This window comes from Haliaeetus albicilla, chromosome 29 (assembly GCF_947461875.1).
Source record: "Haliaeetus albicilla chromosome 29, bHalAlb1.1, whole genome shotgun sequence".
In the NCBI taxonomy this organism is placed as follows: domain Eukaryota; kingdom Metazoa; phylum Chordata; class Aves; order Accipitriformes; family Accipitridae; genus Haliaeetus; species Haliaeetus albicilla.
The window spans coordinates 5048168-5071160 of record NC_091511.1 but is presented as its reverse complement, the minus strand read 5'-3'; the positions used below and the strand labels follow the sequence as shown (position 1 = coordinate 5071160).

The 22993-nt window shown below is 69.3% G+C and overlaps 3 protein-coding genes across 4 annotated transcripts; 2 read left to right on the top strand and 1 right to left on the bottom strand.

Annotated features, from left to right (window-relative positions):
* The first annotated feature begins 728 nt into the window (after positions 1 to 728).
* MECP2 (methyl-CpG binding protein 2) lies at positions 729 to 8195 on the top strand. 2 transcript variants are annotated; one of them, XR_011322730.1, is made up of 4 exons: positions 729 to 822; positions 5644 to 5982; positions 6078 to 8030; positions 8121 to 8195. XR_011322730.1 is itself a non-coding variant. In XM_069774270.1 (4 exons), the coding sequence occupies exons 1-4, from the start codon at positions 788 to 790 to the stop codon at positions 7235 to 7237; spliced, it is 1443 nt and encodes a 480-aa protein (XP_069630371.1). In that variant the 5' UTR covers positions 729 to 787; the 3' UTR covers positions 7238 to 7339. The 2 variants fall into 2 exon arrangements, 1 of the variants encoding a protein (XP_069630371.1); XM_069774270.1 differs by lacking the exon at positions 8121 to 8195 and having other exon boundaries at positions 6078 to 7078; positions 7170 to 7339.
* On the bottom strand, positions 8123 to 9451 carry LOC138682824 (WAS/WASL-interacting protein family member 1-like). The gene is made up of 2 exons (XM_069774292.1): positions 9022 to 9451; positions 8123 to 8931 (listed from the first exon to the last, which is right to left on the bottom strand). Exons 1-2 carry the CDS (start codon positions 9449 to 9451, stop codon positions 8408 to 8410), a joined length of 954 nt encoding a protein of 317 aa, XP_069630393.1. The 3' UTR covers positions 8123 to 8407.
* A 1488-nt stretch (positions 9452 to 10939) lies between these two features.
* On the top strand, positions 10940 to 22868 carry IRAK1 (interleukin 1 receptor associated kinase 1). The gene is given in 14 exon segments (XM_069774301.1): positions 10940 to 11264; positions 15979 to 16146; positions 16899 to 17066; positions 17161 to 17258; positions 17963 to 18007; positions 18009 to 18194; positions 18876 to 18940; positions 19174 to 19288; positions 19739 to 19854; positions 20690 to 20776; positions 20778 to 20892; positions 21008 to 21076; positions 22319 to 22480; positions 22567 to 22868. Coding segments are annotated over 14 exon segments (1854 nt in total). The 5' UTR covers positions 10940 to 11071; the 3' UTR covers positions 22834 to 22868.
* Positions 22869 to 22993: the final 125 nt, after the last annotated feature.

Genomic DNA, 22993 nt, shown 5'->3' with positions numbered 1-22993 from the left:
CGGGGTGGGGGGCTAGGGGTCCCCTAAAGCACTTGGGGGGGGAAATATCAGGGCGGGACCCTCGGGGGCACCTGAGGGGGAACGACCTGAGGCACCGCCGTGAGGTACCGGGAGTGTCTGCGCGTCCCCCCCCGCCCGCCGGGGCTGAGGGAGGGCGCGGGGCGGGGCCGGCGACCGTTAACGGCCGTTGGATTTTTCAAACCCCTCACAGCCCGGAGGAAAAGGGGGGGGGGGGGAGGAGGAGGAGGAGAGCGACGGTTTCCCGCCCCCTTTGGGGGCCGTGACGGGCGTCGCCGCCGACCAATAAGAACCCAGCGTCCCGGCGCGGGCCCAACGGGCGCCCGCGCGCGCTCCGTCGGCCCCGCCCCCACCGGGACGCCCTTACTGACAGCCCTTCCCGCCAATTCCAACGGCCGCCGCCAGCCCAACGGCTCCTCCTCCGGGGGGGAAAACCGCCGACCAATCGGCACCGACTTCTCTCCCTGAGCGGCGGGCCGGCCCGCCAATGGGCTGGCGGGCGGGGCGGGGCGCGGGCCGCTCCGCGTTTCCTCTCCGGCTCGGTTTGGGCCACCCGGCCCCCCCCTTTCCCCCCCCCCCTCCTCGCGCGCTCCCTCCCTCTCCCCCCCCCCCGCTTCAGCGTCCCCCCCCCTTTCTCTCTTCCCCCCCCCTTCCCCCCCCTCCTCCCCCCCCCCGCTCCCGCCGCGGGTTGGTGTGGTGTTTTTTTTTTTTTTTTTTTTTTTTTTTTTTTTTTTTTTTTCCCTCCCCTCTCCCTTCAGCTGCGAAGAAAATGGCGGCGGCGCCGAGCGGAGACGAGGAGAGGCTGTGAGTGACCGGCGGGGCGGGCGGGGCGGCGGCGGGGACGGGGGGGGGAGGAGGAGGAGGAGGAGGAGGAGGAAGAAGGAGAGAGAGGGGGGGGGGCGGCGGAGACTGAGGGGAGGGGGGGGGGTCCCGCCGCTGGTTTTCCCGCGCTGGCGCGAGGACGACCCCCCCACACCCCCCACACCCCCCCCACACCCCCCCTCACAGTTTTGCGCGCCTCCGAACTGGGGGGGGGGGGCGGTTTTGGGGAGGGGGGGGTGTACGCTGTGAGTGCGTCACTAACGGCCGACGGGCCCCCCCCCCCCCGCTATAGGGACCCCCCCCCATAGGCACCCCCCCCCCGCTATAGGCACCCCCCCGACCTGAATGAGCGACCCCCCCAGAATGAGCGACCCCCCCAAAAACAGGGGGTGCCCCCCCCCCTCAGGGTGTACCCCGAAAAACAGACGCCCCCCCCCCAGTGGGTCACAACGTAGGGACCCCCCCGGTGCGCCCCGAGATGCCCCCCACTAAAAAAAAACACAACACAAACAAATGACACCCCCCCCCCACCCCGGGCTCGTCCCCGAATTAAGTCGAAATCCCGCGCTCGGGCTGCGCCCCCCCCCCAAAAAACCCCGAACTACCCAGAATTGCCCCCAACTGCCGCGCTCGTGCTGCGCCCCGAAACGGCCCGAGCGAGCCCGAAATACGGCGCTCGCGCTGCGCCCCGAAGTACCCCGAATTAACCCAAAATGTGGCGCTCGCGCTGCGCCTCGGAATACCCCGAATTACCCCGAAATACGGCGCTCGCGCTGCGCCCCGAAGTACCCCAGATTAACCCAAAATGTGGCGCTCGCGCTGCGCCTCAGAATACCCCGAATTACCCCGAAATACGGCGCTCGTGCTGCGCCCCGAAGTACCCTGAATTACCCCGAAACGTGGCGCTTGTTCTGCACCCCAAAGTACCCCAAATTACCCCAAAATATGGGCCTCGGAATACCCCAAGTTACCCCAAAATACGGCGCTCGTGCTGCGCCTCGGAATACCCGAATTACCCCGAAATACGGCGCTCGTGCTGCGCCTCAAAGTGCCCCGAATTACCCCAAAATACGGCGCTCGTGCTGCGCCTTGGAATACCCGGAATTACCCCAAAATACAGCGCTCGTGCTGCGCCTCAAAGTGCCCTGAATTACCCCAAAACATGGCGCTCGTGCTGCGCCTTGGAATACCCCAAATTACCACAAAATACGGCGCTCGTGCTGCGCCCCGAAGTACCCCGAATTAACCCGAAACAAGGCGCTCGTGCTGTGTCTCGAAGTACCCCAAATTACCCCAAAATACGGCGCTCACACTGCGCCTCAGAATACCCCGAATTACCCCAAAATACGGCGCTCGTGCTGCGCCCCGAAGTACCCCGAATTACGGCGCTCGTGCTGTGCCTCGAAGTGCCCCGAATTACCCCAAAATACGGCGCTCATGCTGTGCCTCAAAATACCCCAAAATTACCCTGAAATACGGCACTCGTGCTGCGCCCCAAAGTACCCCGAATTACCCCAAAATACAGTGCTCGTGCTGCGCCTCGAAGTACCCCGAATTACCCCGAAACGTCGCGCTCGTGCTGCGCCTCAAAATACCCCAAATTGCCCCAAAATACAGCGCTCGTGCTGTGCCTCGAAGTACCCCAAATTACCCCAAAATACGGCGCTCACGCTGCGCCCCAGAATACCCAGAATTACCCCAAAGGACGGTGCTCACGCCGTGCCCAGAATTACCCCAAATTAGCCCAAAACACGGCGCTCACGCTGCGCCCCAAAATACCCCGAATTAGCCCAAAACACGGTGCTCACGCTGCGCCCCAAAATACCCCGAATTAGCCCAAAACACGGTGCTCGTGCCGACCCCTCAGCGTGCTCCGAAATACCCCCAAATCCCCCAAAGCGCGGCGCTCACGCCGCGCCCCGAAACACTCCGAATTACCCCGAAACGCGCCGCTCGGCCCCGTCCGCCGGCGGCCGCCGTCGAGCCCCGGCACCGCGCCCTCGTGCCGATCTCGCCGTCAGCGCCCGCGCCGACCCCCGCGGCCTCCTCCGAACCGCCGGCACCCCGAGACACCGGCGAGCGCGCCGGCCCCTCCGACGCGGGTGGGTGACGCCACGCCGACGCCGGGTCCCACTGACGCCGACCCCCTTCGCCGCCCGCCGGAACGCCGCGCTCCGTCAGCAGCGTCCCCGCTTGCGCCGACCTCCTCCTCGCCCGTGCCGTCGCCCGCCGCGGCGCTTTCGCCGCCTCTCGCCACGCCACGCTCGCCGTGACCCCATCGACGCGGCGAGGAGCATCGCTGCCGTCCTTTCGGCGGGACCCCGGCGCCGTACGGTGAGCGTGGCCGGGCGGACGCCTTCGGTACTGGCCGGGGCGTCCCGCGAGCGCCGACGCCGGATTTAGCCGTGGCGCCGGCCGGCTCCGGCTCACGCCAAGCGTCCCATCCCCTCGGCGTCACCCCACGTCCTTCGCCTCCGTCTCGCTGGCGGTGGGCACCGACCCGCGCCAGGGCGGTCTCGGTTCTGCGGCTCCGTCCCGCCGGCGCCGTCGGAGCGGGGAGAAGCTCGCCGGGGCCACGACGCCGTCGGAAAACCGATCCCTGCGGCGCTGCGCCCGCACGGCGGTCCCCTGTCCGCCGGCACCGCCGCGACCCCGGCTCGGCCAGGGTGGGAGATTCATCACCGCGACGTTGTTTTGTTCCCCGGTGATCGTTACGCTAACGAGATCTGACCTTCCCCCAGCGCCAGGGAGCCGCGCCGGACCCCCAGTGTCGCCCTGGCCACGGGGGTTTCGGCATCGCGACACCACCGCCGCGGGACGGCACCGGGCGCGCGGGGTGGCTTCCCGGTGGGTTTTTTGGCTGCCCGGAGTTCCCCCTCGCTGCAAGCTGGGGGTCCCGTGGGAGCCGTGGCCGCCGGGGGGCTCTCACCGGGGGGTTCCCCGTCCTCCCCGCCCCACTTCCCCTTTTCCCCAAAGTTCGGCGTCGGCGCTGCCGGCGCCCTCCCCCGCCGCTCCCCTTCCCGCCTTTTCGGCGAGCGCTCGCCGCGACCTTTGGCAATCCGGCGCGCGGGGGGGAGCCCCGTGCCGGGCCGGCCTCCGCACCGGTGCTGCTGGGGCAGGGAGGGGGGGGCTTGGCCGTTGCCCCCCCCGACCCTCCACCACCGTCCCCCCGTGCAGCTCCCGGCTCCGCCGGCAGCTGAGGGAACCGGTGCCCGTATCCAGTGCGACACACGGCCTCCTGATTAGTGCCGGGCCTCGTTAGTGACACACAGGGGCCATTCTTTGACGAGCGGGGGCGGGCGGCGGCAGGGGGGGTCGGGGGCCGGCATGGGGGGGGCTCCTAATCCCCGCTCTCCGATTAACGCCGCGCATCCCGCCACCGCCGGTGGATAAACCCCGCGCCGGCCTTTCCCCGCCGGCTGCCCGGGAGGGACGGGGACGGGGTGGGGGGGGGGGCGGCGGTGGCGGCACCGCCGCGGCACCGCCACGGCCCCCCCAGCACCGCGGGGACCCCGTGAGCCCCCCGCCGCCTGCATGAGACCCTCGGGGGGGGTTATTTGGGGCTGCGTTCGCCCGACCTGTGCCGTCTCAGTGTGGGAAACGGGGCGCCAGCGCTAACGAGCCCTTAATTTCCTGCCGGACTCCCCCGCTTCGCGTCCCGGGGGGTCAGGGGGTGTCGCGTCCTCCCCCCAGCCTCACTTTCTCTGCTCTTTCCTTGCCAGGAGGGGACCCCCGTGCCGGGCGGGCCGACGGCACCAGACGGCGTTTGCTGGCGCCGGGGAAGCAAGGACGGCGGTGCGGGGGAAAGCGGGGGGTCCCCACCGCGGCCCCTGGGGGCGCGGCGTCCCCAGGAGGAGCCTTGCACCCCAAAACCGCTCGGCGGGAGGACGGCGGCACCCCAGGGGGCTGCCGGGCTTTGCTGAGAGCCTGCGCCCGCCGAGGGGACGGCAGCCGCGTCCCCGAGAGACCCCGCGGGGGGCACCGGCGGGTCCCCCGGCACCGAGCCACGTGCCACCGGGTGCCGCCGGCGTGGGGGTCCTGGGGGGTCCGGCGGCGATTGCGCGTGGGGCCCGAGCGCCACCGTGTGCCGGCCGGCAGCGCGGCGTGACCGTGGTGCCCCCCGCGCCGAAACCCCCTTCTCCGTCGGGGCACGAGCGGCAGGGGGGCCGGCGCCGGGGGCCGCGCGCAGCCCACCGGGGCTATATTTAGCCACAGATGCGCCGGTCACTCTCCGGCGGGGACGCCGGACCCTCGCCCTCCCGCAGCCTCGGTCCCGCCGGGACGGAGGCCTCGGGGACACCCCGGCTTTTTGGGTGGGTGTCCGGCCTCGCCACCGTCCCCTCGTCCCCAGGGCCGACCCCCGTCCACGACCACCGCCGCCATCGCCGCCCCAGGAGGTTCCCCCGGCGTTTCCCCTCGCCGTTTATTTACCGAGACTTTGATTTTTGATTTATTTATTTAATTTTTTTTTCCCCCCGCAGCCGTAATTACAGCCCCGCGTGGAGCCGCCTCTCCTCCCCCTCCGCTCGCTCCTCCTCCGCTCCCCTCGCCGGCCCGGCAGCGAGCTTTCGCCGGCCGGACCCATCCTTCGCCAGCCGGACCGCGGCTCCGGCGCCCGCCTGCCGCGCTTTCCCCAATTCCCCGCCGTTTATCCCCGTCGCCGCCCCGGGAGCCAATGGTTTCAGCACTGATTTTCGGGGAGACCCCGTGCCGTGGAGCGGCGCCCGCCGGCGGAGCTGCCGTCCGTCCGTGCGTCGGCGTCCGCGGCTCCCTCCCGGCGCTGACCGCTCTGTGTGTTTGCAGGGAGGAGAAGTCGGAGGAGAACCTACAGGGGCTGAAGGAGCGGCCCCCCAAGGCCAAGAAGGTGAAGAAGGAGCGGAAGGAGGAGAAGCAGCAGCAGCAGCATGAGCCGGCGCAGCCCTCCGCCGAGCCGGCCGAAGCCGGCAAAGCCGAGACCTCGGAGGGTGCCGGGACGGCGCCGGCAGCGCCGGAGGCTTCGGCTTCCCCCAAGCAGCGTCGCTCCATCATCCGGGACCGGGGTCCCATGTACGACGACCCCACGCTGCCCGAGGGCTGGACCCGCAAGCTGAAGCAGAGGAAATCGGGTCGCTCCGCCGGCAAATACGACGTCTACCTGATCAAGTGAGTGCCGGGAGGGCGCCGGGAGCCGGGAGGGGGGTCCCACCGCCCGCGCCCCCCACCCCTGACTCCTTCTCTTCCCCCTCCCCTCCCTCCAGCCCGCAGGGAAAAGCCTTCCGCTCCAAGGTGGAGCTGATCGCCTACTTCGAAAAGGTAGGAGACACCTCCCTGGACCCCAACGACTTCGACTTCACCGTCACCGGCCGGGGCAGCCCTTCCCGGCGGGAGCAGCGACCCCCCAAGAAGCCCAAATCCCCCAGGGGCCCCGGGACGGGCCGCGGCCGGGGCCGCCCCAAGGGCAGCGGGGTGGCCAAACCGAAGACGGCGGCCTCGGAGGGCGTGCAGGTGAAGCGGGTGATCGAGAAGAGCTCCGGCAAGCTCCTGGTGAAAATGCCCTTCCAACCGGGGCAGCCGGGGGCCCGCGCCGAGGCGGGGACGGCCACCACCTCGGCCCAGGTCCTGGCCGTCAAACGTCCCGGACGGAAGCGGAAATCGGAGCCGGATAGCCAAGCCGTCCCCAAAAAACGGGGACGGAAACCGGCGGGAGTGACGGGGACGGGCGGCCCGGCGGGAGTCGCGCCGGAGGCTAAGAAGAAAGCGGCCGCCCCACCGGCGGTGCAGGAGACGGTGTTGCCCATCAAGAAACGGAAGACGCGGGAGACGGTGGTCCTGGAAGCGCGGGAGGCCGCCAAACCCCCCCCGCCGCCCCCCGAACGCGGCCCCAAGGGACCCAGGAGCGCCCGCAGCCCCGGCCGGCGCAGCAAGGAGGGCAGCCCCAAGGGTCGCGGCGTCGCGGCGTCGCCGGCGCCACCGGCGCCGCCGCCGCCGCCCGGCAAGAAGGAACGGGGGGCTTCGCCGCCACCCCCCCCGCCGCCGCCGCCGCCTCCCGAGCCCCCCGCCAGCCCCAAGGACAGCGCCAGCCCCCCCCCGTCGGCTCAGGACTTCAGCGGGAAGGGGTGCTCGGAGGAACGGGGGGGTCCGGCGGCCCCCGACGGCTGCGCCAAGGAGCCGGCTAAGACTCACCCCCCCCCGCCGCCGCCCCCGCCGCCCTACAAACACCGAGGGGAGGCCGAGCACAAAGACACTGCCTCCTCCTCCTCCTCCTCTTCTTCCTCCTCCTCCTCCTCCTCTTCCTCCTCTTCCTCCTCCTCGTCGGCGGCGGCGGCCCCCCCCCCCTCCCAGCGCCTCCGTGCCGCGGCCCCCCGGCCGGGAGGAGACGGTCGACACCAGGACGCCTGTCCCCGAGCGGGTCAGCTGACTGTGAGCGCGCCCGCGGGCGGACAGACCGACGGACGGACGGACGGGACCCCCCCCCCACCACCGCCATCCCCCCTCCCCCCGCCTCCATCTCCCCCCCCCCAAAAAACCCTCCCGCGCACGCAGGCAGCCACACGCACACCCTCCCGCGCACCCCGACCCCCGCAGCCCCCCCGACCCCCCCCTCCGTTTTTATTACCGAAAAGCACAGCGAGGGGCGCGGAGACCCCCCCCACCCCCCCCCAATCGGGTGCCCCCCCCCCCCACTTTGCACTTTCATCTCTAGAAAGCCGGGGGGGGGGAAGCGGGGGCGTCCCCAGGACCCCCCCCCCGAGGCCGGGCTGGGGTGAGGGGGGGGGGCTGGGGGGGGTGCGGGGGTGGGCATCTGCCCCCCCCCCCCCCCAATCCCCCGTCGCCGCTTTACTCGTTCTTCCAGTTTTTTGTTCCACGTTTTTAGCCTATAGGGAACCATTTGCACTAAGGGGGCTGGCGGGGCGGGGGGGGGAAGGACCAGGGAGGGGAGGGATCCTGCCTCCGTCCAATGGAGAGGGGCTCTGCTGGGGCGGGGCGGGATCCGGTCTGGAGGAGGATTGAGGCTGGAGCCAATCGGGAGCGGCTCGGTGGGGTGGGGGATCCAGCGTTGAGCCAATCAGAAGGGGCGTTGTGTTGGGGCGGGGGCCGGTCTCGAGCCGATCGGGAGCGACTCTGGGTCGGGTCGGGATCTGGTGTGGAGCCAATCAGCAGCTTTCAATTTATTTGGGGTCCAGTGTTGAGCCAATCAGGAGTGGCGCTCAGTAGGGGCGGGACCCGGTCTCGAGCCAATCGGGAGCAGCTTTCAGTTTCATTTGGGATCCAGTGTTGAGCCAATCAGGAGTGGCACTCAGTAGGGGCGGGATCCGGTCTTGGGCCAATCGAGAGCAGCTCTCTGTTGGGGCAGGATCTGGTCTTGAGCCAGTGGGAGTGGCTTTTTGTGGGGGTGGGATCCAGTGTTGAGCCAACCAGGAGTGGCGCTCGGTTAGAGCGGGGTCCGGTGTCGGGCCAATCGGGAGCGGCTTTCAGTTTCGTTTGGGATCTGGTGTTGAGCCAATCAGGAGTGGCGCTCGGTAGGGGTGGGATCTGGTCTCGAGCCAATCGGGAGTGACTCAGCGTGGAGGCGGGAAGAGGTCTGCAGTCAATGGGCGGCTGGAGGGGATCTGGTGCCGGGCCAATCCGGAGGGACTTTGGGGGGGGGGGGGGAACGACGAAATGGGTGTGGGTCTGATTGTGGGTCACTCCAGATTGAGGCGGGCTTGAGTCTGGAGCCAATCGGGAGTGGGAATGGGTGTGGATCGGGTGGGGCCAGCTGCGGTCCAATCAGGAGTGGCTCTGCCTGGGCGGGGAGGAGATCCCGTGTCCGGTTGGGGGTGGGATCTGGTCGCGGTGTGATGGGGCCGGGGCCAGATCCAGCCCCCGTCCGAGCAGGAATAACTCTGGGTTGGGATGGGATCCGGCCATGATCCAATCGGGAGTGGCTTTGGATTGGAGGGGCGGATCCGGTCTCCATCCAGTGGGGAGTCGTGCCGGATCGGGGCGGGATCCGGTCCCGACCCAATCGGGAGTCCCTGCGGGTTGGGCTGGGACCTGGTCCCGGTCCAGTCGGGAGAGACTCCGGCTTGGGGTGGGATCTGGTGTGGAGCCAATCAGGAGAGGCTGTGACTGCGGGGTGGGATCCGGTCTGGAGCCAATCAGGAGAGGTTGTGGGACAGGGCGGGATCCAGTGTGGAGCCAATGGGGAGAGGCTGTGACTGTGGGGGGGGATCCAGGCTGGAGCCAATCGGGAGAGGTTGTGACTCTGGGGTTGGATCCGGTCTGGAGCCAATGAGGAGTGACTGTGAGACAGGGCAGGATCCAGTGTGGAGCCAATGAGGAGAGGCCGTGACTGTGGGGTTAGATCCTGTCTGGAGCCAATCAGGAGTGACTGTGGGACAAGATGGGATCCGGTCTGGAGCCAATGAGGAGAGGCTGTGACCGTGGGGTGGGATCCAGGCTGGAGCCAATGAGGAGTGACTGTGACCGTGGGGTGGGATCCAGCCTGGAGCCAATGAGGAGAGGCTGTGACCGCGGGGTGGGATCCGGTCCGGAGCCAATCAGGCGGCAGCGTGGCTGGGGGCGGCAGCCCATCACCCCGGGGCGGGGGGAATCCGCTCTCCGTCCCCCGGCCCCTGCGTGTCCCCATCCCTGGGGGGGGTCCCCATCCCTGGGGGGGGTCCCCGTCCTGCACTTTACCGGGGGCGGGGGGGGTCACTCCCCGGCCCCCCCCCACCCCCCCCCCCCCGTTCTTCCAGCCCCCCCGGACTGTTAGCGCTTGCGGCCCCCCCGCGGGCCCCGGCTCCTCATGGCAATAACGGGGGGGGGGGGGGGGCACGGAGAAAAGAGCAAAAAAAGAGCGGGGGGAGCCGGGGAAAAAGGGGGGGGGGCGAGATCTGGCGGGGGGATCCGGTGGGATCGGGTGGGGGGGACGCGGAACCGCCGGGGGGGGGAACGACGACCCCGCACCTATTTATTATCTCTAGTCGCGCGAGGAGACGTTTGCCTTATAAATTTACAAGAAAAACCCCCTCGGCTGTCGATTCTTCTTGGGGGGGGGTCCCGCGGCGCCGCCCCCCTGCCCCCGGGGTGGGGTGGGGGGATCCCCTGCGCCCCCCCCGCCCCCCCGCCGCCCCCCCCGGCCCCGCGGGGCTCTGTGTCTGTGCTGGAGTGATCTATAAATCTGTGTACACCCAACGCCTCCCGCCTCTGACGCTTTCATTCGGGCTCGCTCCGCCGACGGGTCGTGCCCCCGCTCCCGCCCCCCCTCCCTCCCATGGGGGGGGGGGGTTCCGGATCGTTCCGCGGGTTCCGGATCGTTCCGCAAATGGGGGGGGTGGGGGGTGTCGCGGCGCTGGATCCCGGGCCTCTGCGCCAGGCGACGGCGGATTCCGAGCTCTTCTCAGGCCGACGGCGGAGGCCGGACCCCCCCGCCGGGGCTGGTGGATCCCGGGTCTCCCCGGGTGACGTCAGCGGATCCCGGGTGACCTCGCGGGATCCCAGATCTCCCCGGGTGACGTCGGCAGATCCTGGGTCTCCCCCAGTGACGTCACTGGACCCTCGATCTTCCCGGGTGACGTCACTGGATCCCAGGTGACATCAGCAGGTCCCGGTGACCCCACGGGATCCCAGATCTCCCCGGGCGACGTCACTGGATCCTGGATCTCTCCCAGTGACGTCACTGGATCCCGGGTGACATCAGCAGATCCCGGGTGAGCTCCCTGGGTGACATCGGCAGACCCTGCGTCTCCCCCAGTGACGTCAGCGGATCCCGGGTCTCCCCGGGTGACATCACTGGCTCTCTCCAGGTGACCTCATGGGTCCCCCCGGGTGACATCAGCGGATCTCCGGTGACCTCATTGGATCCCGGGTCTCTCCCCGCCCCCCTCCCCCGGGAGCGTCCGGGTGTCCTGGCAGCCGTGACGTCACGGCTGCGACGTCACACGCTCCCCCTCCCCTCCCCGCCGACGTCATCGCCTTGATGACGTCACCGCGGGGAAGCGGGCCTGCCAAAGGAGGCCGGCCGCGCAGCCCCGCCCCCTTGCGGTCAAGCTCCGCCCCTTCCTCTCCGGCTCCGCCCCCAGGGCGCCAACCGGGACGGCGGTTCCGCCACACACAACATGGCGCCCGCCTCCACGGCAACGGCGCGGAGGGGAGGGGCGGGGGGGAGGGTCGCTTCCGCCACGCCGCAGATGGCGGCGCGGGCGGGCCGGTGCGCGCCTGCGCAGTGGGGCGGGCGCTCTTAAAGGGGAAGTGCCCGGCGGGAGGGATGGCCGGGCCGGGGCCGGGGTCGGGGCCGGGGCCGGGGCCGGGGTCGGGGTCGGGGTCGGGGTCGGGGTCCGGTCCCGGTCCCGGTCCCGGTCCCGGTCCCGGTCCGTACCTGTACGAGCTGCCCGCCTGGCTCATGTGCAGCTTCTGCCGCCTGATGGACGCGCTGAACCGGTCGGACTGGGAGCGCTTCGGTAAGGACTGGGGGGGGCACTGGGAGGCACTGGGACGGGGCTGGGGCCGGCTGAGGTGGACTGGGAGCGCTGGGACGGCGCTGGGGTGGACTGGGATGCCGCGGGGCGGCTGACGGGGAGCGCTGGGATGGACTGGGCTGGACTGGGATGGAGTGGAAGTGTCTGGGGATGGCACTGGGCTGGACTGGGATGGAGTGGAAGCGTCTGGGAATGGCACTGGGCTGGACTGGGATGGAGTGGAAGCGTCTGGGGATGGCACTGGGCTGGACTGGGATGGAGTGGAAGCGTCTGGGAATGGCACTGGGCTGGACTGGGATGGAGTGGAAGCGTCTGGGGATGGCACTGGGCTGGACTGGGATGGAGTGGAAGCGTCTGGGGATGGCACTGGGATGGACTGGGAGGCAGTGGAAGTGTCTGGGGGTGGCACTGGGATGGACTGGGATGGAGTGGAAGCGTCTGGGGATGGCACTGGGCTGGACTGGGATGGAGTGGAAGCGTCTGGGGATGGCACTGGGATGGACTGGGAGGCAGTGGAAGTGTCTGGGGATGGCACTGGGATGGACTGGGAGGCAGTGGAAGCGTCTGGGGATGGCACTGGGCTGGACTGGGATGGAGTGGAAGCGTCTGGGAATGGCACTGGGCTGGACTGGGATGGAGTGGAAGCGTCTGGGGATGGCACTGGGCTGGACTGGGATGGAGTGGAAGCGTCTGGGAATGGCACTGGGCTGGACTGGGATGGAGTGGAAGCGTCTGGGGATGGCACTGGGCTGGACTGGGATGGAGTGGAAGCGTCTGGGGATGGCACTGGGATGGACTGGGAGGCAGTGGAAGTGTCTGGGGGTGGCACTGGGATGGACTGGGATGGAGTGGAAGTGTCTGGGGGTGGCACTGGGATGGACTGGGATGGAGTGGAAGTGTCTGGGGGTGGCACTGGGATGGACTGGGATGGAGTGGAAGTGTCTGGGGGTGGCACTGGGATGGACTGGGCTGGACTGGGATGGAGTGGAAGCGTCTGGGGATGGCACTGGGATGGACTGGGAGGCAGTGGAAGCGTCTGGGGATGGCACTGGGCTGGACTGGGATGGAGTGGAAGCGTCTGGGAATGGCACTGGGCTGGACTGGGATGGAGTGGAAGCGTCTGGGGATGGCACTGGGCTGGACTGGGATGGAGTGGAAGCGTCTGGGGATGGCACTGGGATGGACTGGGAGGCAGTGGAAGTGTCTGGGGGTGGCACTGGGATGGACTGGGATGGAGTGGAAGCGTCTGGGGATGGCACTGGGCTGGACTGGGATGGAGTGGAAGCGTCTGGGGATGGCACTGGGATGGACTGGGAGGCAGTGGAAGTGTCTGGGGATGGCACTGGGATGGACTGGGAGGCAGTGGAAGCGTCTGGGGATGGCACTGGGCTGGACTGGGATGGAGTGGAAGCGTCTGGGAATGGCACTGGGCTGGACTGGGATGGAGTGGAAGCGTCTGGGGATGGCACTGGGCTGGACTGGGATGGAGTGGAAGCGTCTGGGAATGGCACTGGGCTGGACTGGGATGGAGTGGAAGCGTCTGGGGATGGCACTGGGCTGGACTGGGATGGAGTGGAAGCGTCTGGGGATGGCACTGGGATGGACTGGGAGGCAGTGGAAGTGTCTGGGGGTGGCACTGGGATGGACTGGGATGGAGTGGAAGTGTCTGGGGGTGGCACTGGGATGGACTGGGATGGAGTGGAAGTGTCTGGGGGTGGCACTGGGATGGACTGGGATGGAGTGGAAGTGTCTGGGGGTGGCACTGGGATGGACTGGGCTGGACTGGGATGGAGTGGAAGCGTCTGGGGATGGCACTGGGATGGACTGGGAGGCAGTGGAAGCGTCTGGGGATGGCACTGGGCTGGACTGGGATGGAGTGGAAGCGTCTGGGGATGGCACTGGGCTGGACTGGGATGGAGTGGAAGTGTCTGGGGGTGGCACTGGGATGGACTGGGATGGAGTGGAAGTGTCTGGGGGTGGCACTGGGATGGACTGGGCTGGACTGGGATGGAGTGGAAGCGTCTGGGGATGGCACTGGGATGGACTGGGAGGCAGTGGAAGCGTCTGGGGATGGCACTGGGCTGGACTGGGATGGAGTGGAAGTGTCTGGGGATGGCACTGGGCTGGACTGGGATGGAGTGGAAGCGTCTGGGGATGGCACTGGGATGGACTGGGCTGGACTGGGATGGAGTGGAAGCGTCTGGGGATGGCACTGGGCTGGACTGGGCTGGACTGGGATGTAGTGGAAGTGTCTGGGGATGGCACTGGGATGGACTGGGCTGGACTGGGATGGAGTGGAAGCGTCTGGGGATGGCACTGGGATGAACTGGGAGGCAGTGGAAGCGTCTGGGGATGGCACTGGGATGGACTGGGATGGAGTGGAAGCGTCTGGGGATGGCACTGGGCTGGACTGGGATGGAGTGGAAGCGTCTGGGGATGGCACTGGGATGGACTGGGATGGACTGGGATGGAGTGGAAGTGTCTGGGGATGGCACTGGGATGGACTGGGCTGGACTGGGATGTAGTGGAAGTGTCTGGGGATGGCACTGGGATGGACTGGGATGGACTGGGATGGAGTGGAAGCGTCTGGGGATGGCACTGGGATGGACTGGGATGGAGTGGGATGGAGTGGAAGCGTCTGGGGATGGCACTGGGATGGACTGGGCTGGACTGGGATGGAGTGGAAGCGTCTGGGGATGGCACTGGGATGGACTGGGAGGCAGTGGAAGCGTCTGGGGATGGACTGGGCTGGACTGGGATGGAGTGGAAGTGTCTGGGGATGGCACTGGGATGGACTGGGAGGCAGTGGAAGCGTCTGGGGATGGCACTGGGATGGACTGGGCTGGACTGGGATGGAGTGGAAGCGTCTGGGGATGGCACTGGGCTGGACTGGGATGGAGTGGAAGCGTCTGGGGATGGCACTGGGCTGGACTGGGATGGAGTGGAAGCGTCTGGGGATGGCACTGGGATGGACTGGGAGGCAGTGGAAGCATCTGGGGATGGCACTGGGATGGACTGGGAGGCAGTGGAAGCGTCTGGGGATGGCACTGGGATGGACTGGGCTGGACTGGGATGGAGTGGAAGCGTCTGGGGATGGCACTGGGCTGGACTGGGATGGAGTGGAAGCGTCTGGGGATGGCACTGGGCTGGACTGGGATGGAGTGGAAGCGTCTGGGGATGGCACTGGGATGGACTGGGAGGCAGTGGAAGTGTCTGGGGGTGGCACTGGGCTGGACTGGGATGGAGTGGAAGCGTCTGGGGATGGCACTGGGATGGACTGGGAGGCAGTGGAAGCATCTGGGGATGGCACTGGGATGGACTGGGAGGCAGTGGAAGCGTCTGGGGATGGCACTGGGCTGGACTGGGATGGAGTGGAAGCGTCTGGGAATGGCACTGGGCTGGACTGGGATGGAGTGGAAGCGTCTGGGGATGGCACTGGGCTGGACTGGGATGGAGTGGAAGCGTCTGGGGATGGCACTGGGCTGGACTGGGATGGAGTGGAAGCGTCTGGGGATGGCACTGGGATGGACTGGGAGGCAGTGGAAGCGTCTGGGGATGGCACTGGGATGGACTGGGATGGACTGGGATGGAGTGGAAGTGTCTGGGGATGGCTCTGGGCTGGACTGGGATGGAGTGGAAGTGTCTGGGGGTGGCACTGGGATGGACTGGGATGGAGTGGAAGTGTCTGGGGGTGGCACTGGGATGGACTGGGCTGGTCTGGGCTGCTGTGGGGCACCTGACAGGGCTGTCTGGGGGCACTGGGATGAACTGGGAGGCAGTGGGGCTGGCGGCAGGTGGCACTGGGCTGGGCTGGGCTGGGATGCTGTGGGGCAGCGGATAGGGCCATCTGGGGGCACTGGGATGAACTGGGAGGCAGCGGGGCTGGCTGTGGGTGGCACTGGGATGGACCGGGAGGCACTGGGCTGGCTGTGGGTGGCACTGGGATGAACCGGGAGGCACTGGGATGAACTGGGAGGCAGCGGGGCTGGCTGTGGGTGGCTCTGGGATGAACTGGGAGGCCCTGGGCTGGCTGTGGGTGGCACTGGGATGGACTGGGAGGCACTGGGCTGGCTGTGGGTGGCTCTGGGATGAACTGGGAGGCACTGGGATGAACTGGGAGGCACTGGGCTGGCTGTGGGTGGCTCTGGGATGAACTGGGAGGCACTGGGCTGGCTGTGGGTGGCACTGGGATGAACTGGGAGGCCCTGGGCTGGCTGTGGGTGGCACTGGGATGGACTGGGAGGCACTGGGCTGGCTGTGGGTGGCTCTGGGATGAACCGGGAGGCACTGGGCTGGCTGTGGGTGGCACTGGGATGAACTGGGAGGCACTGGGCTGGCTGTGGGTGGCTCTGGGATGAACCGGGAGGCACTGGGCTGGCTGTGGGTGGCACTGGGATGAACTGGGAGGCACTGGGCTGGCTGTGGGTGGCACTGGGATGAACTGGGAGGCAGCGGAGCTGGCTGTGGGTGGCTCTGGGATGAACTGGGAGGCACTGGGCTGGCTGTGGGTGGCACTGGGATGAACTGGGAGGCCCTGGGCTGGCTGTGGGTGGCACTGGGATGAACTGGGAGGCACTGGGATGAACTGGGAGGCAGCGGGGCTGGCTGTGGGTGGCTCTGGGCTGAACCGGGAGGCAGCGGGTCCGTCGTCGGGCGGCACTGGGACGGAGCACTGGGAGCACTGGTGCGGCGGCAGCCTCGCGGCTGGTGCCGGAGCAGGGCGAGCTGCGTCTGGCCGCCGCCGGCCCCGGCCCCACGGCCGCGGTGCTGTGGGGCTGGGCCCAGCGCAACGGGCGCCTGCGGGACCTGCTGGACCTGCTGCGGGGGCTGCGGCTGCTGCGGGCGCACGACATGCTGGCCGCCTGTGAGACCCCCCCCCCCCTCCCCACGGGACCCCCTCCCCGGGACCCCCCTCTGGGAACGCTCCCCGGGAGCCCTGAGCCCCCCAGGACCCCCCCAGTAACCCCCAGAGCCCCCCAAGATCCCCCCAGGACCTGTAAGACCCCCCCCAGACCCCAGGGATGCCTCTGGGACCCCCCAGTATCCCCCAGAGCCCCCCAAGACCCCCCCTGGGACCTGCAAGACCCCCGTGGACCCCAAAGATGCCCCTGGGACCCCCCCAAGCCCTCCAAGATCTCCCCAAGACCTCCAGGACCCCCCCAGTATCCCCCAGAGTCCCCCAAGACCCCCCCGGGACCCCAAAGGTGCCACTGGGACCCCCTTGAGCCTTCCAGGACCCCCCCAGTATCCCCCAGTGTCCCCCAAGACCCCCCCTGGGACCTGCAAGACCCCCCTGGACCCCAAAGATGCCCCTGGGACCCCCCCCCAAGACCACCAGGATCTCCCCGGGACCCCCAGATCCCTGCTGAATCCCTCTGGGACCCCCCACGGGACCTGCAAGACCCCCCCATGGGACCCCCAGATCCCCCCCCAACCCCCTGGGACCCCCCCCCCGAGCCCTCCAGGATCTTCCCAAGACCTCCAGGACCCCCAGATCCCTGCTGAATCCCTCTGGGACCCCCCCAGTCCCTGCTGGACCCCCCCATGGGACCCCCAGACCCCCCCCCCAAACCCTCTGGGACCCCCCCCCTTTGCCTGACCCCACTGTCTCCCCAGGGTACCCCGGCCTGGCCTCCCCCACGGACCCCCCCTCGCTGCCCCCCATGGACCCCCCCGTGCTCTCCGTGACCCCCAGCCCGTGGCTGCTCCCCACGGCCCCCCCGGGCCCCCCCTCGAATGCCAGCACCACCTCCACCTGGGACCCCCCAAAATGGCCCCCCCCAGGTAATGTCCCAAAAGGGGAGGGGGTGCTGATGGGGGGGACACACACACGACCCTCTGTTCCCCCCCCAAAAAACTGACCCCATTCCCCCCCCAGAGCCGTCCCTGCCTCTCCCAGGGCCCCCCCCCAGCGCCCTCCTCAGCACCCCCAGCCTGGCCCCCCCATTCCCAGACCCCCCGTCCCCCCCTGACCAGGTATGGGGCTGGGGGGGGGGTAATTGGGGGTGTTGGGGGGGCCTGGGGGGGTGGGGGGGGCTATTGTGGGGCTCCCTGGAGGGCACTGGGGTATTTGGGGGGTGATGGGGGGCACTTGGGGGGGTCTCTGGGGAGGTCTGGAGGGCGGGGGGGTGCTTTGGGATACCCTGGGGGGGCTGGGGGGTATTTGGCACATATTAGGGGGGATTTGGGGGGTTGTGAGGGTCCCTGGGGGCATTTGAGGGGGTAGGTGGGGGGTATTTGGGGGGCCCTGGGGGTATTTGGGGGGCCCTGGGGGTGTTTGGGGGGTATTTGGGGGGCCGTGGGGGTATTTGGGGGGTTATGGAGGGCCCTGGGGGTATTTGGGGGGGTATTTGGGGGGTATGTGGGGGGCCCTGGGGGTATTTGGGGGGTTATGGGGGGCCCTGGAGGTATTTGGGGGGCCCTGGGGGTGTTTGGGGGGGTATTTGGGGGGGCTCTGGGGGTATGTGGAGGGTATTTGGGGGGTCCTGGGGGTATTTGGGGGGGTATTTGGGGGGGCTCTGGGGGTATGTGGAGGGTATTTGGGGGGTCCTGGGGGTATTTGGGGGGGCTCTGGGGGTATTTGGGAGGGCTGTGGGGGTGTTTGGGGGGTTATGGGGGTCCCTGGGGGTATTTGGGGGTCCCTGGGGGTCTGCCCCATGGCCCCCCCCCCGTCCCCGCAGGTGCTGGCCTCGCTGTGCTCGTCCCTGGCCTCGCTGAGCCCCGGCCCCCCCCCCCCCTCCCCGCGCCCCCGTCGCCCCCCCGGCCCCCCGACCCTTCTGCTGGCGGCTGGAGGAGCTGGCGGGGGCCACGGGGGGGTTCGCCGACACCCACAAGGTGGGCGAGGGGGGGTTCGGGGTGGTCTATCGCGCCCGCCTGCGCCACACCGACTACGCCGTCAAGCGCCTGCGGCAGGTACGGGGGGGCGGGGGGGGCACCAGACCCAACTGGGACCCCCCCGTGTCCCCACGTCCCTACTGGGGACCCCCCCCATGTCCCCACATCCCCCCCAGGACCCCCCCATGTCCCCACATCCCTCCTGGGGACCCCCCCCATGTCCTTATATCCCCCCCGGGACCCCCCCGGGACCCCCCCGTGTCCCCATATCCCCCCTGGGACCCCCCCTGTGTCCCCATATTCCCCCCCCAGGACCCCCACGTGTCCCCATGTCCCTGTTGGGGACCCCCCCCATTTCCCCATATTCCCCCCCAGGACCCCCCCCGTGTCCCCATGTCTCTTCTGGGGACCCCCCCTATGTCCTTATATCCCCCCTGGGACCCCCACGTGTCCCCACATCCCTTCTGGGGACCCCCCCGTGTCCCCATATCCCCCCCCAGGACCTCCCCGTGTCCCCATGTCCCTTCTGGGGACCCCCCCCATGTCCTTACATCCCCCCCAGACCCCCACATGTCCCCATATTCCCCCTGGGACCCCCCCCGTGTCCCCATATTCCCCCCCCAGGACCCCCATTGCGTCCCCACATCCTCACCAGGGACCCCCCGGTGTCCCCATGCCCCCATAGCCCCCCCCCGGGACCCCCACCTGGCCCCATAGGCCCAACCCAGGGTCCCCACCGTGTGTGTCCCCCCCCCCCAGGACGCCGACCTCGACTGGGGCGTCCTCGTTAACAGCTTCCTCACCGAGACAGAGAAGCTCTCGCGGTAATTGGGGGGGGGGGATGTGGGGGGTCCTTGGGGGGCTCAGGGGGGGTCCTTGGGGCTCGGGGGGGGTCCTGAGTGCATTGGGAGGCATTTTGGGGGGGGGGCTGGGGGATAAATACATGCTGGGGGGATGGTGTTGGGGGGGTCCTGAGGGGGTTGGGGGGGCCCTGAGGGGATTGGGGGGGGTCCCAGCACCCCCAGTCCCTAGAGTGAAGCCCCCCCCCCCCGTGCAGGTACCGGCACCCCAATATCGTGGAGCTGTCGGGGGTCTGCGCCGAGGGGGGGCACTTTTGCCTCGTCTACGTCTTCATGCCCAACGGGTCCCTGGAGCAGCGCCTGCGGGCACAGGTTTGGGGGGGGGGGCCGGGGTACCCCCCCACGGGCTGCGTGTCCCCCCCCCCGAGGTTTCGGGGGGGTGGGGGGTGTTCTCGGAGGGTTTGGGGTCCCTACAGGCGTCTGGGACCCCCAGGGATGTGGGGGGGTGACTGGGGGAGGTTTTGGGGGGGGTCGCTGGGGCAGGTTGGGGGGGTTCCTGGGGTATTTTGAGCGGCTTGGGGGGGTCCTTTAGGGCCCGAGGGGAGATCTGGGGGCTTTGGGGGGGTCCCTTGGGGGAGGTTTGGGGGTCCCTGGGGTGTCTCGAGCAGCTGGGGGGGGGTCTTTAGGACCACAGGGGGGACACTCAGGGTGGATTTTGGGGTGCCCTGAAGCCATAGGGGAGGTGTGGGGGGGGGTTGGGGGACCCAGGGCTCCATGGGGCAGTTTGGGGGGGGCTGACGCCCCCCGTGTCCCCCCCCCCAGTGCCCCCAGCCCCCCCTGACGTGGGCCCAGCGCCTGCACGTGCTGCTGGGGACGGCGCGAGCCCTCCAGTTCCTGCACCGCGACAGCCCCGCGCTGGTGCACGGCGACGTCAAGAGGTGGGGGGCTCGGGGGGGGGGCTTTAAGGGCTTTGGGGGGGCTTTGGGGTACCTGGGGTGGCTCTGAGGGGCTCTGGGGGGGCTTTAGGGGGTCTCTGGGGGGGCTTTGGGGTACCCCAGGGGAGCTCTGGGGTACCTGGGGGGGCTCTGAGGGGCTTTGGGGGGGCTTTGGGGAAGCCCAGAGGGGCTGTGAGGAGCTTTGGGGGGGCTTTGGGGTAGCTGGGGGGGCTCTGAGGGGCTCTGGGGGGGCTTTAGGGGGTCTCAGGGGGGGCTTTGGGGTACCCCAAAGGGGCTGTGAGGAGCTTTGGGGTGCTCTGGGGGGGCTTTGGGGCACCTGGGGGGCTCTGAGGGGCTTTAAGGTGGCTTTGGGGTACCCCAGGGGGGCTCTGGGGTATCGGGGGTGGCTCTGAGGGGCTTTGGGGGGCTCTGGGGGTCTCTGGGGTACCTGGGGGGGCTCTGAGGGGCTTTGGGGGGCTCTGGGGGTCTCTGGGGTACCGGGGGGGGGGCTCTGAGAGGCTTTGGGGGGCTCTGGGGGTCTCTGGGGGGGCTCTGGGGTATGCCAGGGGGTCCCTGGGGGGGCTTTGGGGTGCCCTGGGGGGGGCAGTGGGATACCATGGGGGTCCCTGGGGTACCCTGGGGGGTGCCGGGGGGACTTTGGGGTGCCAGGGGGGGCAGTGGGGTGCCATGGGGGGGCAGCGGTGGGGTTTAGGGCACCCCCAGGGGCTTGCAGGGGGCACCTGGGGGGGGGGGCTTTGGGTGCAGTGGGGGGGGGGTCACCCCCCCCCCGGGGGGGGGATTTGGGGCCCCCCCCGACCCCTTTCTGCCCCCCCCCCAGCTCCAACATCCTGCTGGACGCGGGGCTGAGCCCCCGGCTGAGCGATTTCGGGCTGGCGCGAGCCCCCCGGGGGGGCGGGGGGGGGCCGCAGCGGCACCTTGGGGGGGTCCCGCACCCTACGGGGCACCCTGGCCTACCTCCCCCCCGAGTATCTCCAAGGGGGGGCCCTGACCCCCACCCTCGACACCTACAGCTTCGGCGTGGTAAGTGGGGGTACCCCAAAATGGGGGGGACGGGACGGACACCCCCCCCACAAAAAAAAATGGGCTGGGGGGGGGTCTGGGGGCTCCCGATCCAGCCTGAGCCCCCCCCCCCCAGGTGCTGCTGGAGGTGCTGACGGGGCGCCGGGCCATGGAGACGGACGCCCGCGGGCGGACCACCTACCTGGTGAGACCCCCCCCCCGGGACCCCCAACATCCCTGGGGTCCCCCAGAACCCCCCCCCACCCCCCGAGACCCCCAAACTCCCCCCCCCAAGACTCCTGCTGTCCCCTAGGACCCCCCAACACGCCCCAGGACCCTCAATATTCTCTGGGGTCCCCGATATATCGCTGGGGTCCACCGGGACCCCCCCCAGAAGCCCCCCGGGGTCCCCTGTTCCCCCTCATATCCCCCGGGACCCCCCCAGCATCCCCCCAAGCCCCCCCAAACCCTCTAATATCCCCTTGGGGCCCCTCCCAACCCCTCAACATCCACCTAAGACCCCCTGAGCCCCCCAATATCCCTCTGGGACCCCCCCCCAAACATCATCCAGGGACCCCTGAGCCCCCCAGCAACCCCCTGGCCCCCCCCAGGACCCCAAATCCCCCCTGGGGTTCCCCAGAGCCCCCCCCCCGGGACCCCAACATCCCCCTGGGGTTCCCCAGAGCCCCCCCCCCCGGGACCCCAAATCCCCCTGTGGTTCCCCAAAGCCCCCCCCCCCCAGGACCCCAGCACCCCTCTGGGCCCCTCCATCCCCTTCAACACCCCCCTGGGGTTCCCCAGAGCCCCCCCCCCCCAGGACCCCAAATCCCCCCTGGGGTTCCCCAGAGCCCCCCCCCCGGGACCCCAACATCCCCCTGGGGTTCCCCAGAGCCCCCCCCCCCCGGGACCCCAAATCCCCCTGTGGTTCCCCAAAGCCCCCCCCCCCAGGACCCCAGCACCCCTCTGGGCCCCTCCATCCCCTTCAACACCCCCCTGGGGTTCCCCAGAGCCCCCCCCCCCCAGGACCCCAAATCCCCCTGGGGTTCCCCAGAGCCCCCCCCCCCCCAGGACCCCAAATCCCCCTGGGGTTCCCCAGAGCCCCCCCCCGGGACCCCAAATCCCCCTGGGGTTCCCCAGAGCCCCCCCAGGAACCCAGCACCCCCCTGGGCCCCTCGATCCCCTTCAACACCCCCCGGGACTCCCCAGACCCCCCCCCCCGGGACCCCAACATCCCCCTGGGGTTCCCCAGAGCCCCCCCCCAGGACCCCAAATCCCCCTGGGATTCCCCAAAGCCCCCCCCCAGGACCCCAGCACCCCCCTGGGATTCCCCAGACACCCCCCCCAGGACCCCAAATCCCCCTGGGACCCCCCCCCAAATCACCCCTCTGTCCCCCCCCTTTTCCATTTCCCACCTTGATCCCCCCCCCCAAACGCCATGCCTCCGCAGAAGGAGCTTCTGGATGATGAGGAGGATGAAGATGGGGGGTCATCGGGGCCCCCCCCGGACCCCCGAGCCGGGTTGCCCCCCCCCGGTTTGGCAACCGCCCTGTCCCGCCTGGCCGCCCGCTGCCTTCATCGCCGCAGCAAGCGCCGGCCCCCCATGGCGCAGGTGGGTTTTTGGGGGGGGGGGGTGTCACGGCGTGGGTGGGGGGACACTTTACAACCCCCCCCCCCAAAAAAAAATAAAAAATAAAGGTGTACGAGGAGCTGGAGCGGCTGCAAGAGGGGTCCCCCCCCGCGCCCCCCAACCAGCCGGAGGAGAGCGAGGAAGAGGAGGAAGAGAAGACGCCGACCCCCCCGGGTTTGGTGATCAACGCGGCGCGGCGGCGGTTGATGGAACGCCTGGCGCTTTACCGGCAAGGCCGCCTCGACTCCATCGGCCTGCTGGCTTCGGACGGGGGGGGGACGGCCGCCATGGCCGCCCCCCGGCAGCCCCAGGAGAGCGACGACTCCCTGACGTGAGGGGGGACACACACCCCGACTGGGGGGGGGACCACCCCAATAAACAACTTTTTTGTTTGTTTGTTTGTTTGTTTTTTTTCTCCCCGGCGTTTTTTCCCCTGTCGTGGTTGGGGGTGAGGAAGGAGACGGCGGATTTTGTGGGGGGGGGGGGTCGCGTGCG

Coding starts and splice junctions, on each gene's coding strand:
- MECP2 (XM_069774270.1), top strand. CDS start 788: ATGGCGGCGGCGCCGAGCGGAGACGAGGAGAGGCT. Junction 823..5,643: donor AGCGGAGACGAGGAGAGGCT/GTGAGTGACCGG, acceptor GTGTGTTTGCAG/GGAGGAGAAGTCGGAGGAGA. Junction 7,079..7,169: donor AGACACTGCCTCCTCCTCCT/CCTCCTCTTCTT, acceptor CCAGCGCCTCCG/TGCCGCGGCCCCCCGGCCGG.
- LOC138682824 (XM_069774292.1), bottom strand. CDS start 9,451: ATGGGGACACGCAGGGGCCGGGGGACGGAGAGCGGATTCCCCCCGCCC. Junction 8,932..9,021: donor AGCCTGGATCCCCCCCCACA/GTCACAGCCTCT, acceptor CCCACCCCGCAG/TCACAGCCTCTCCTGATTGG.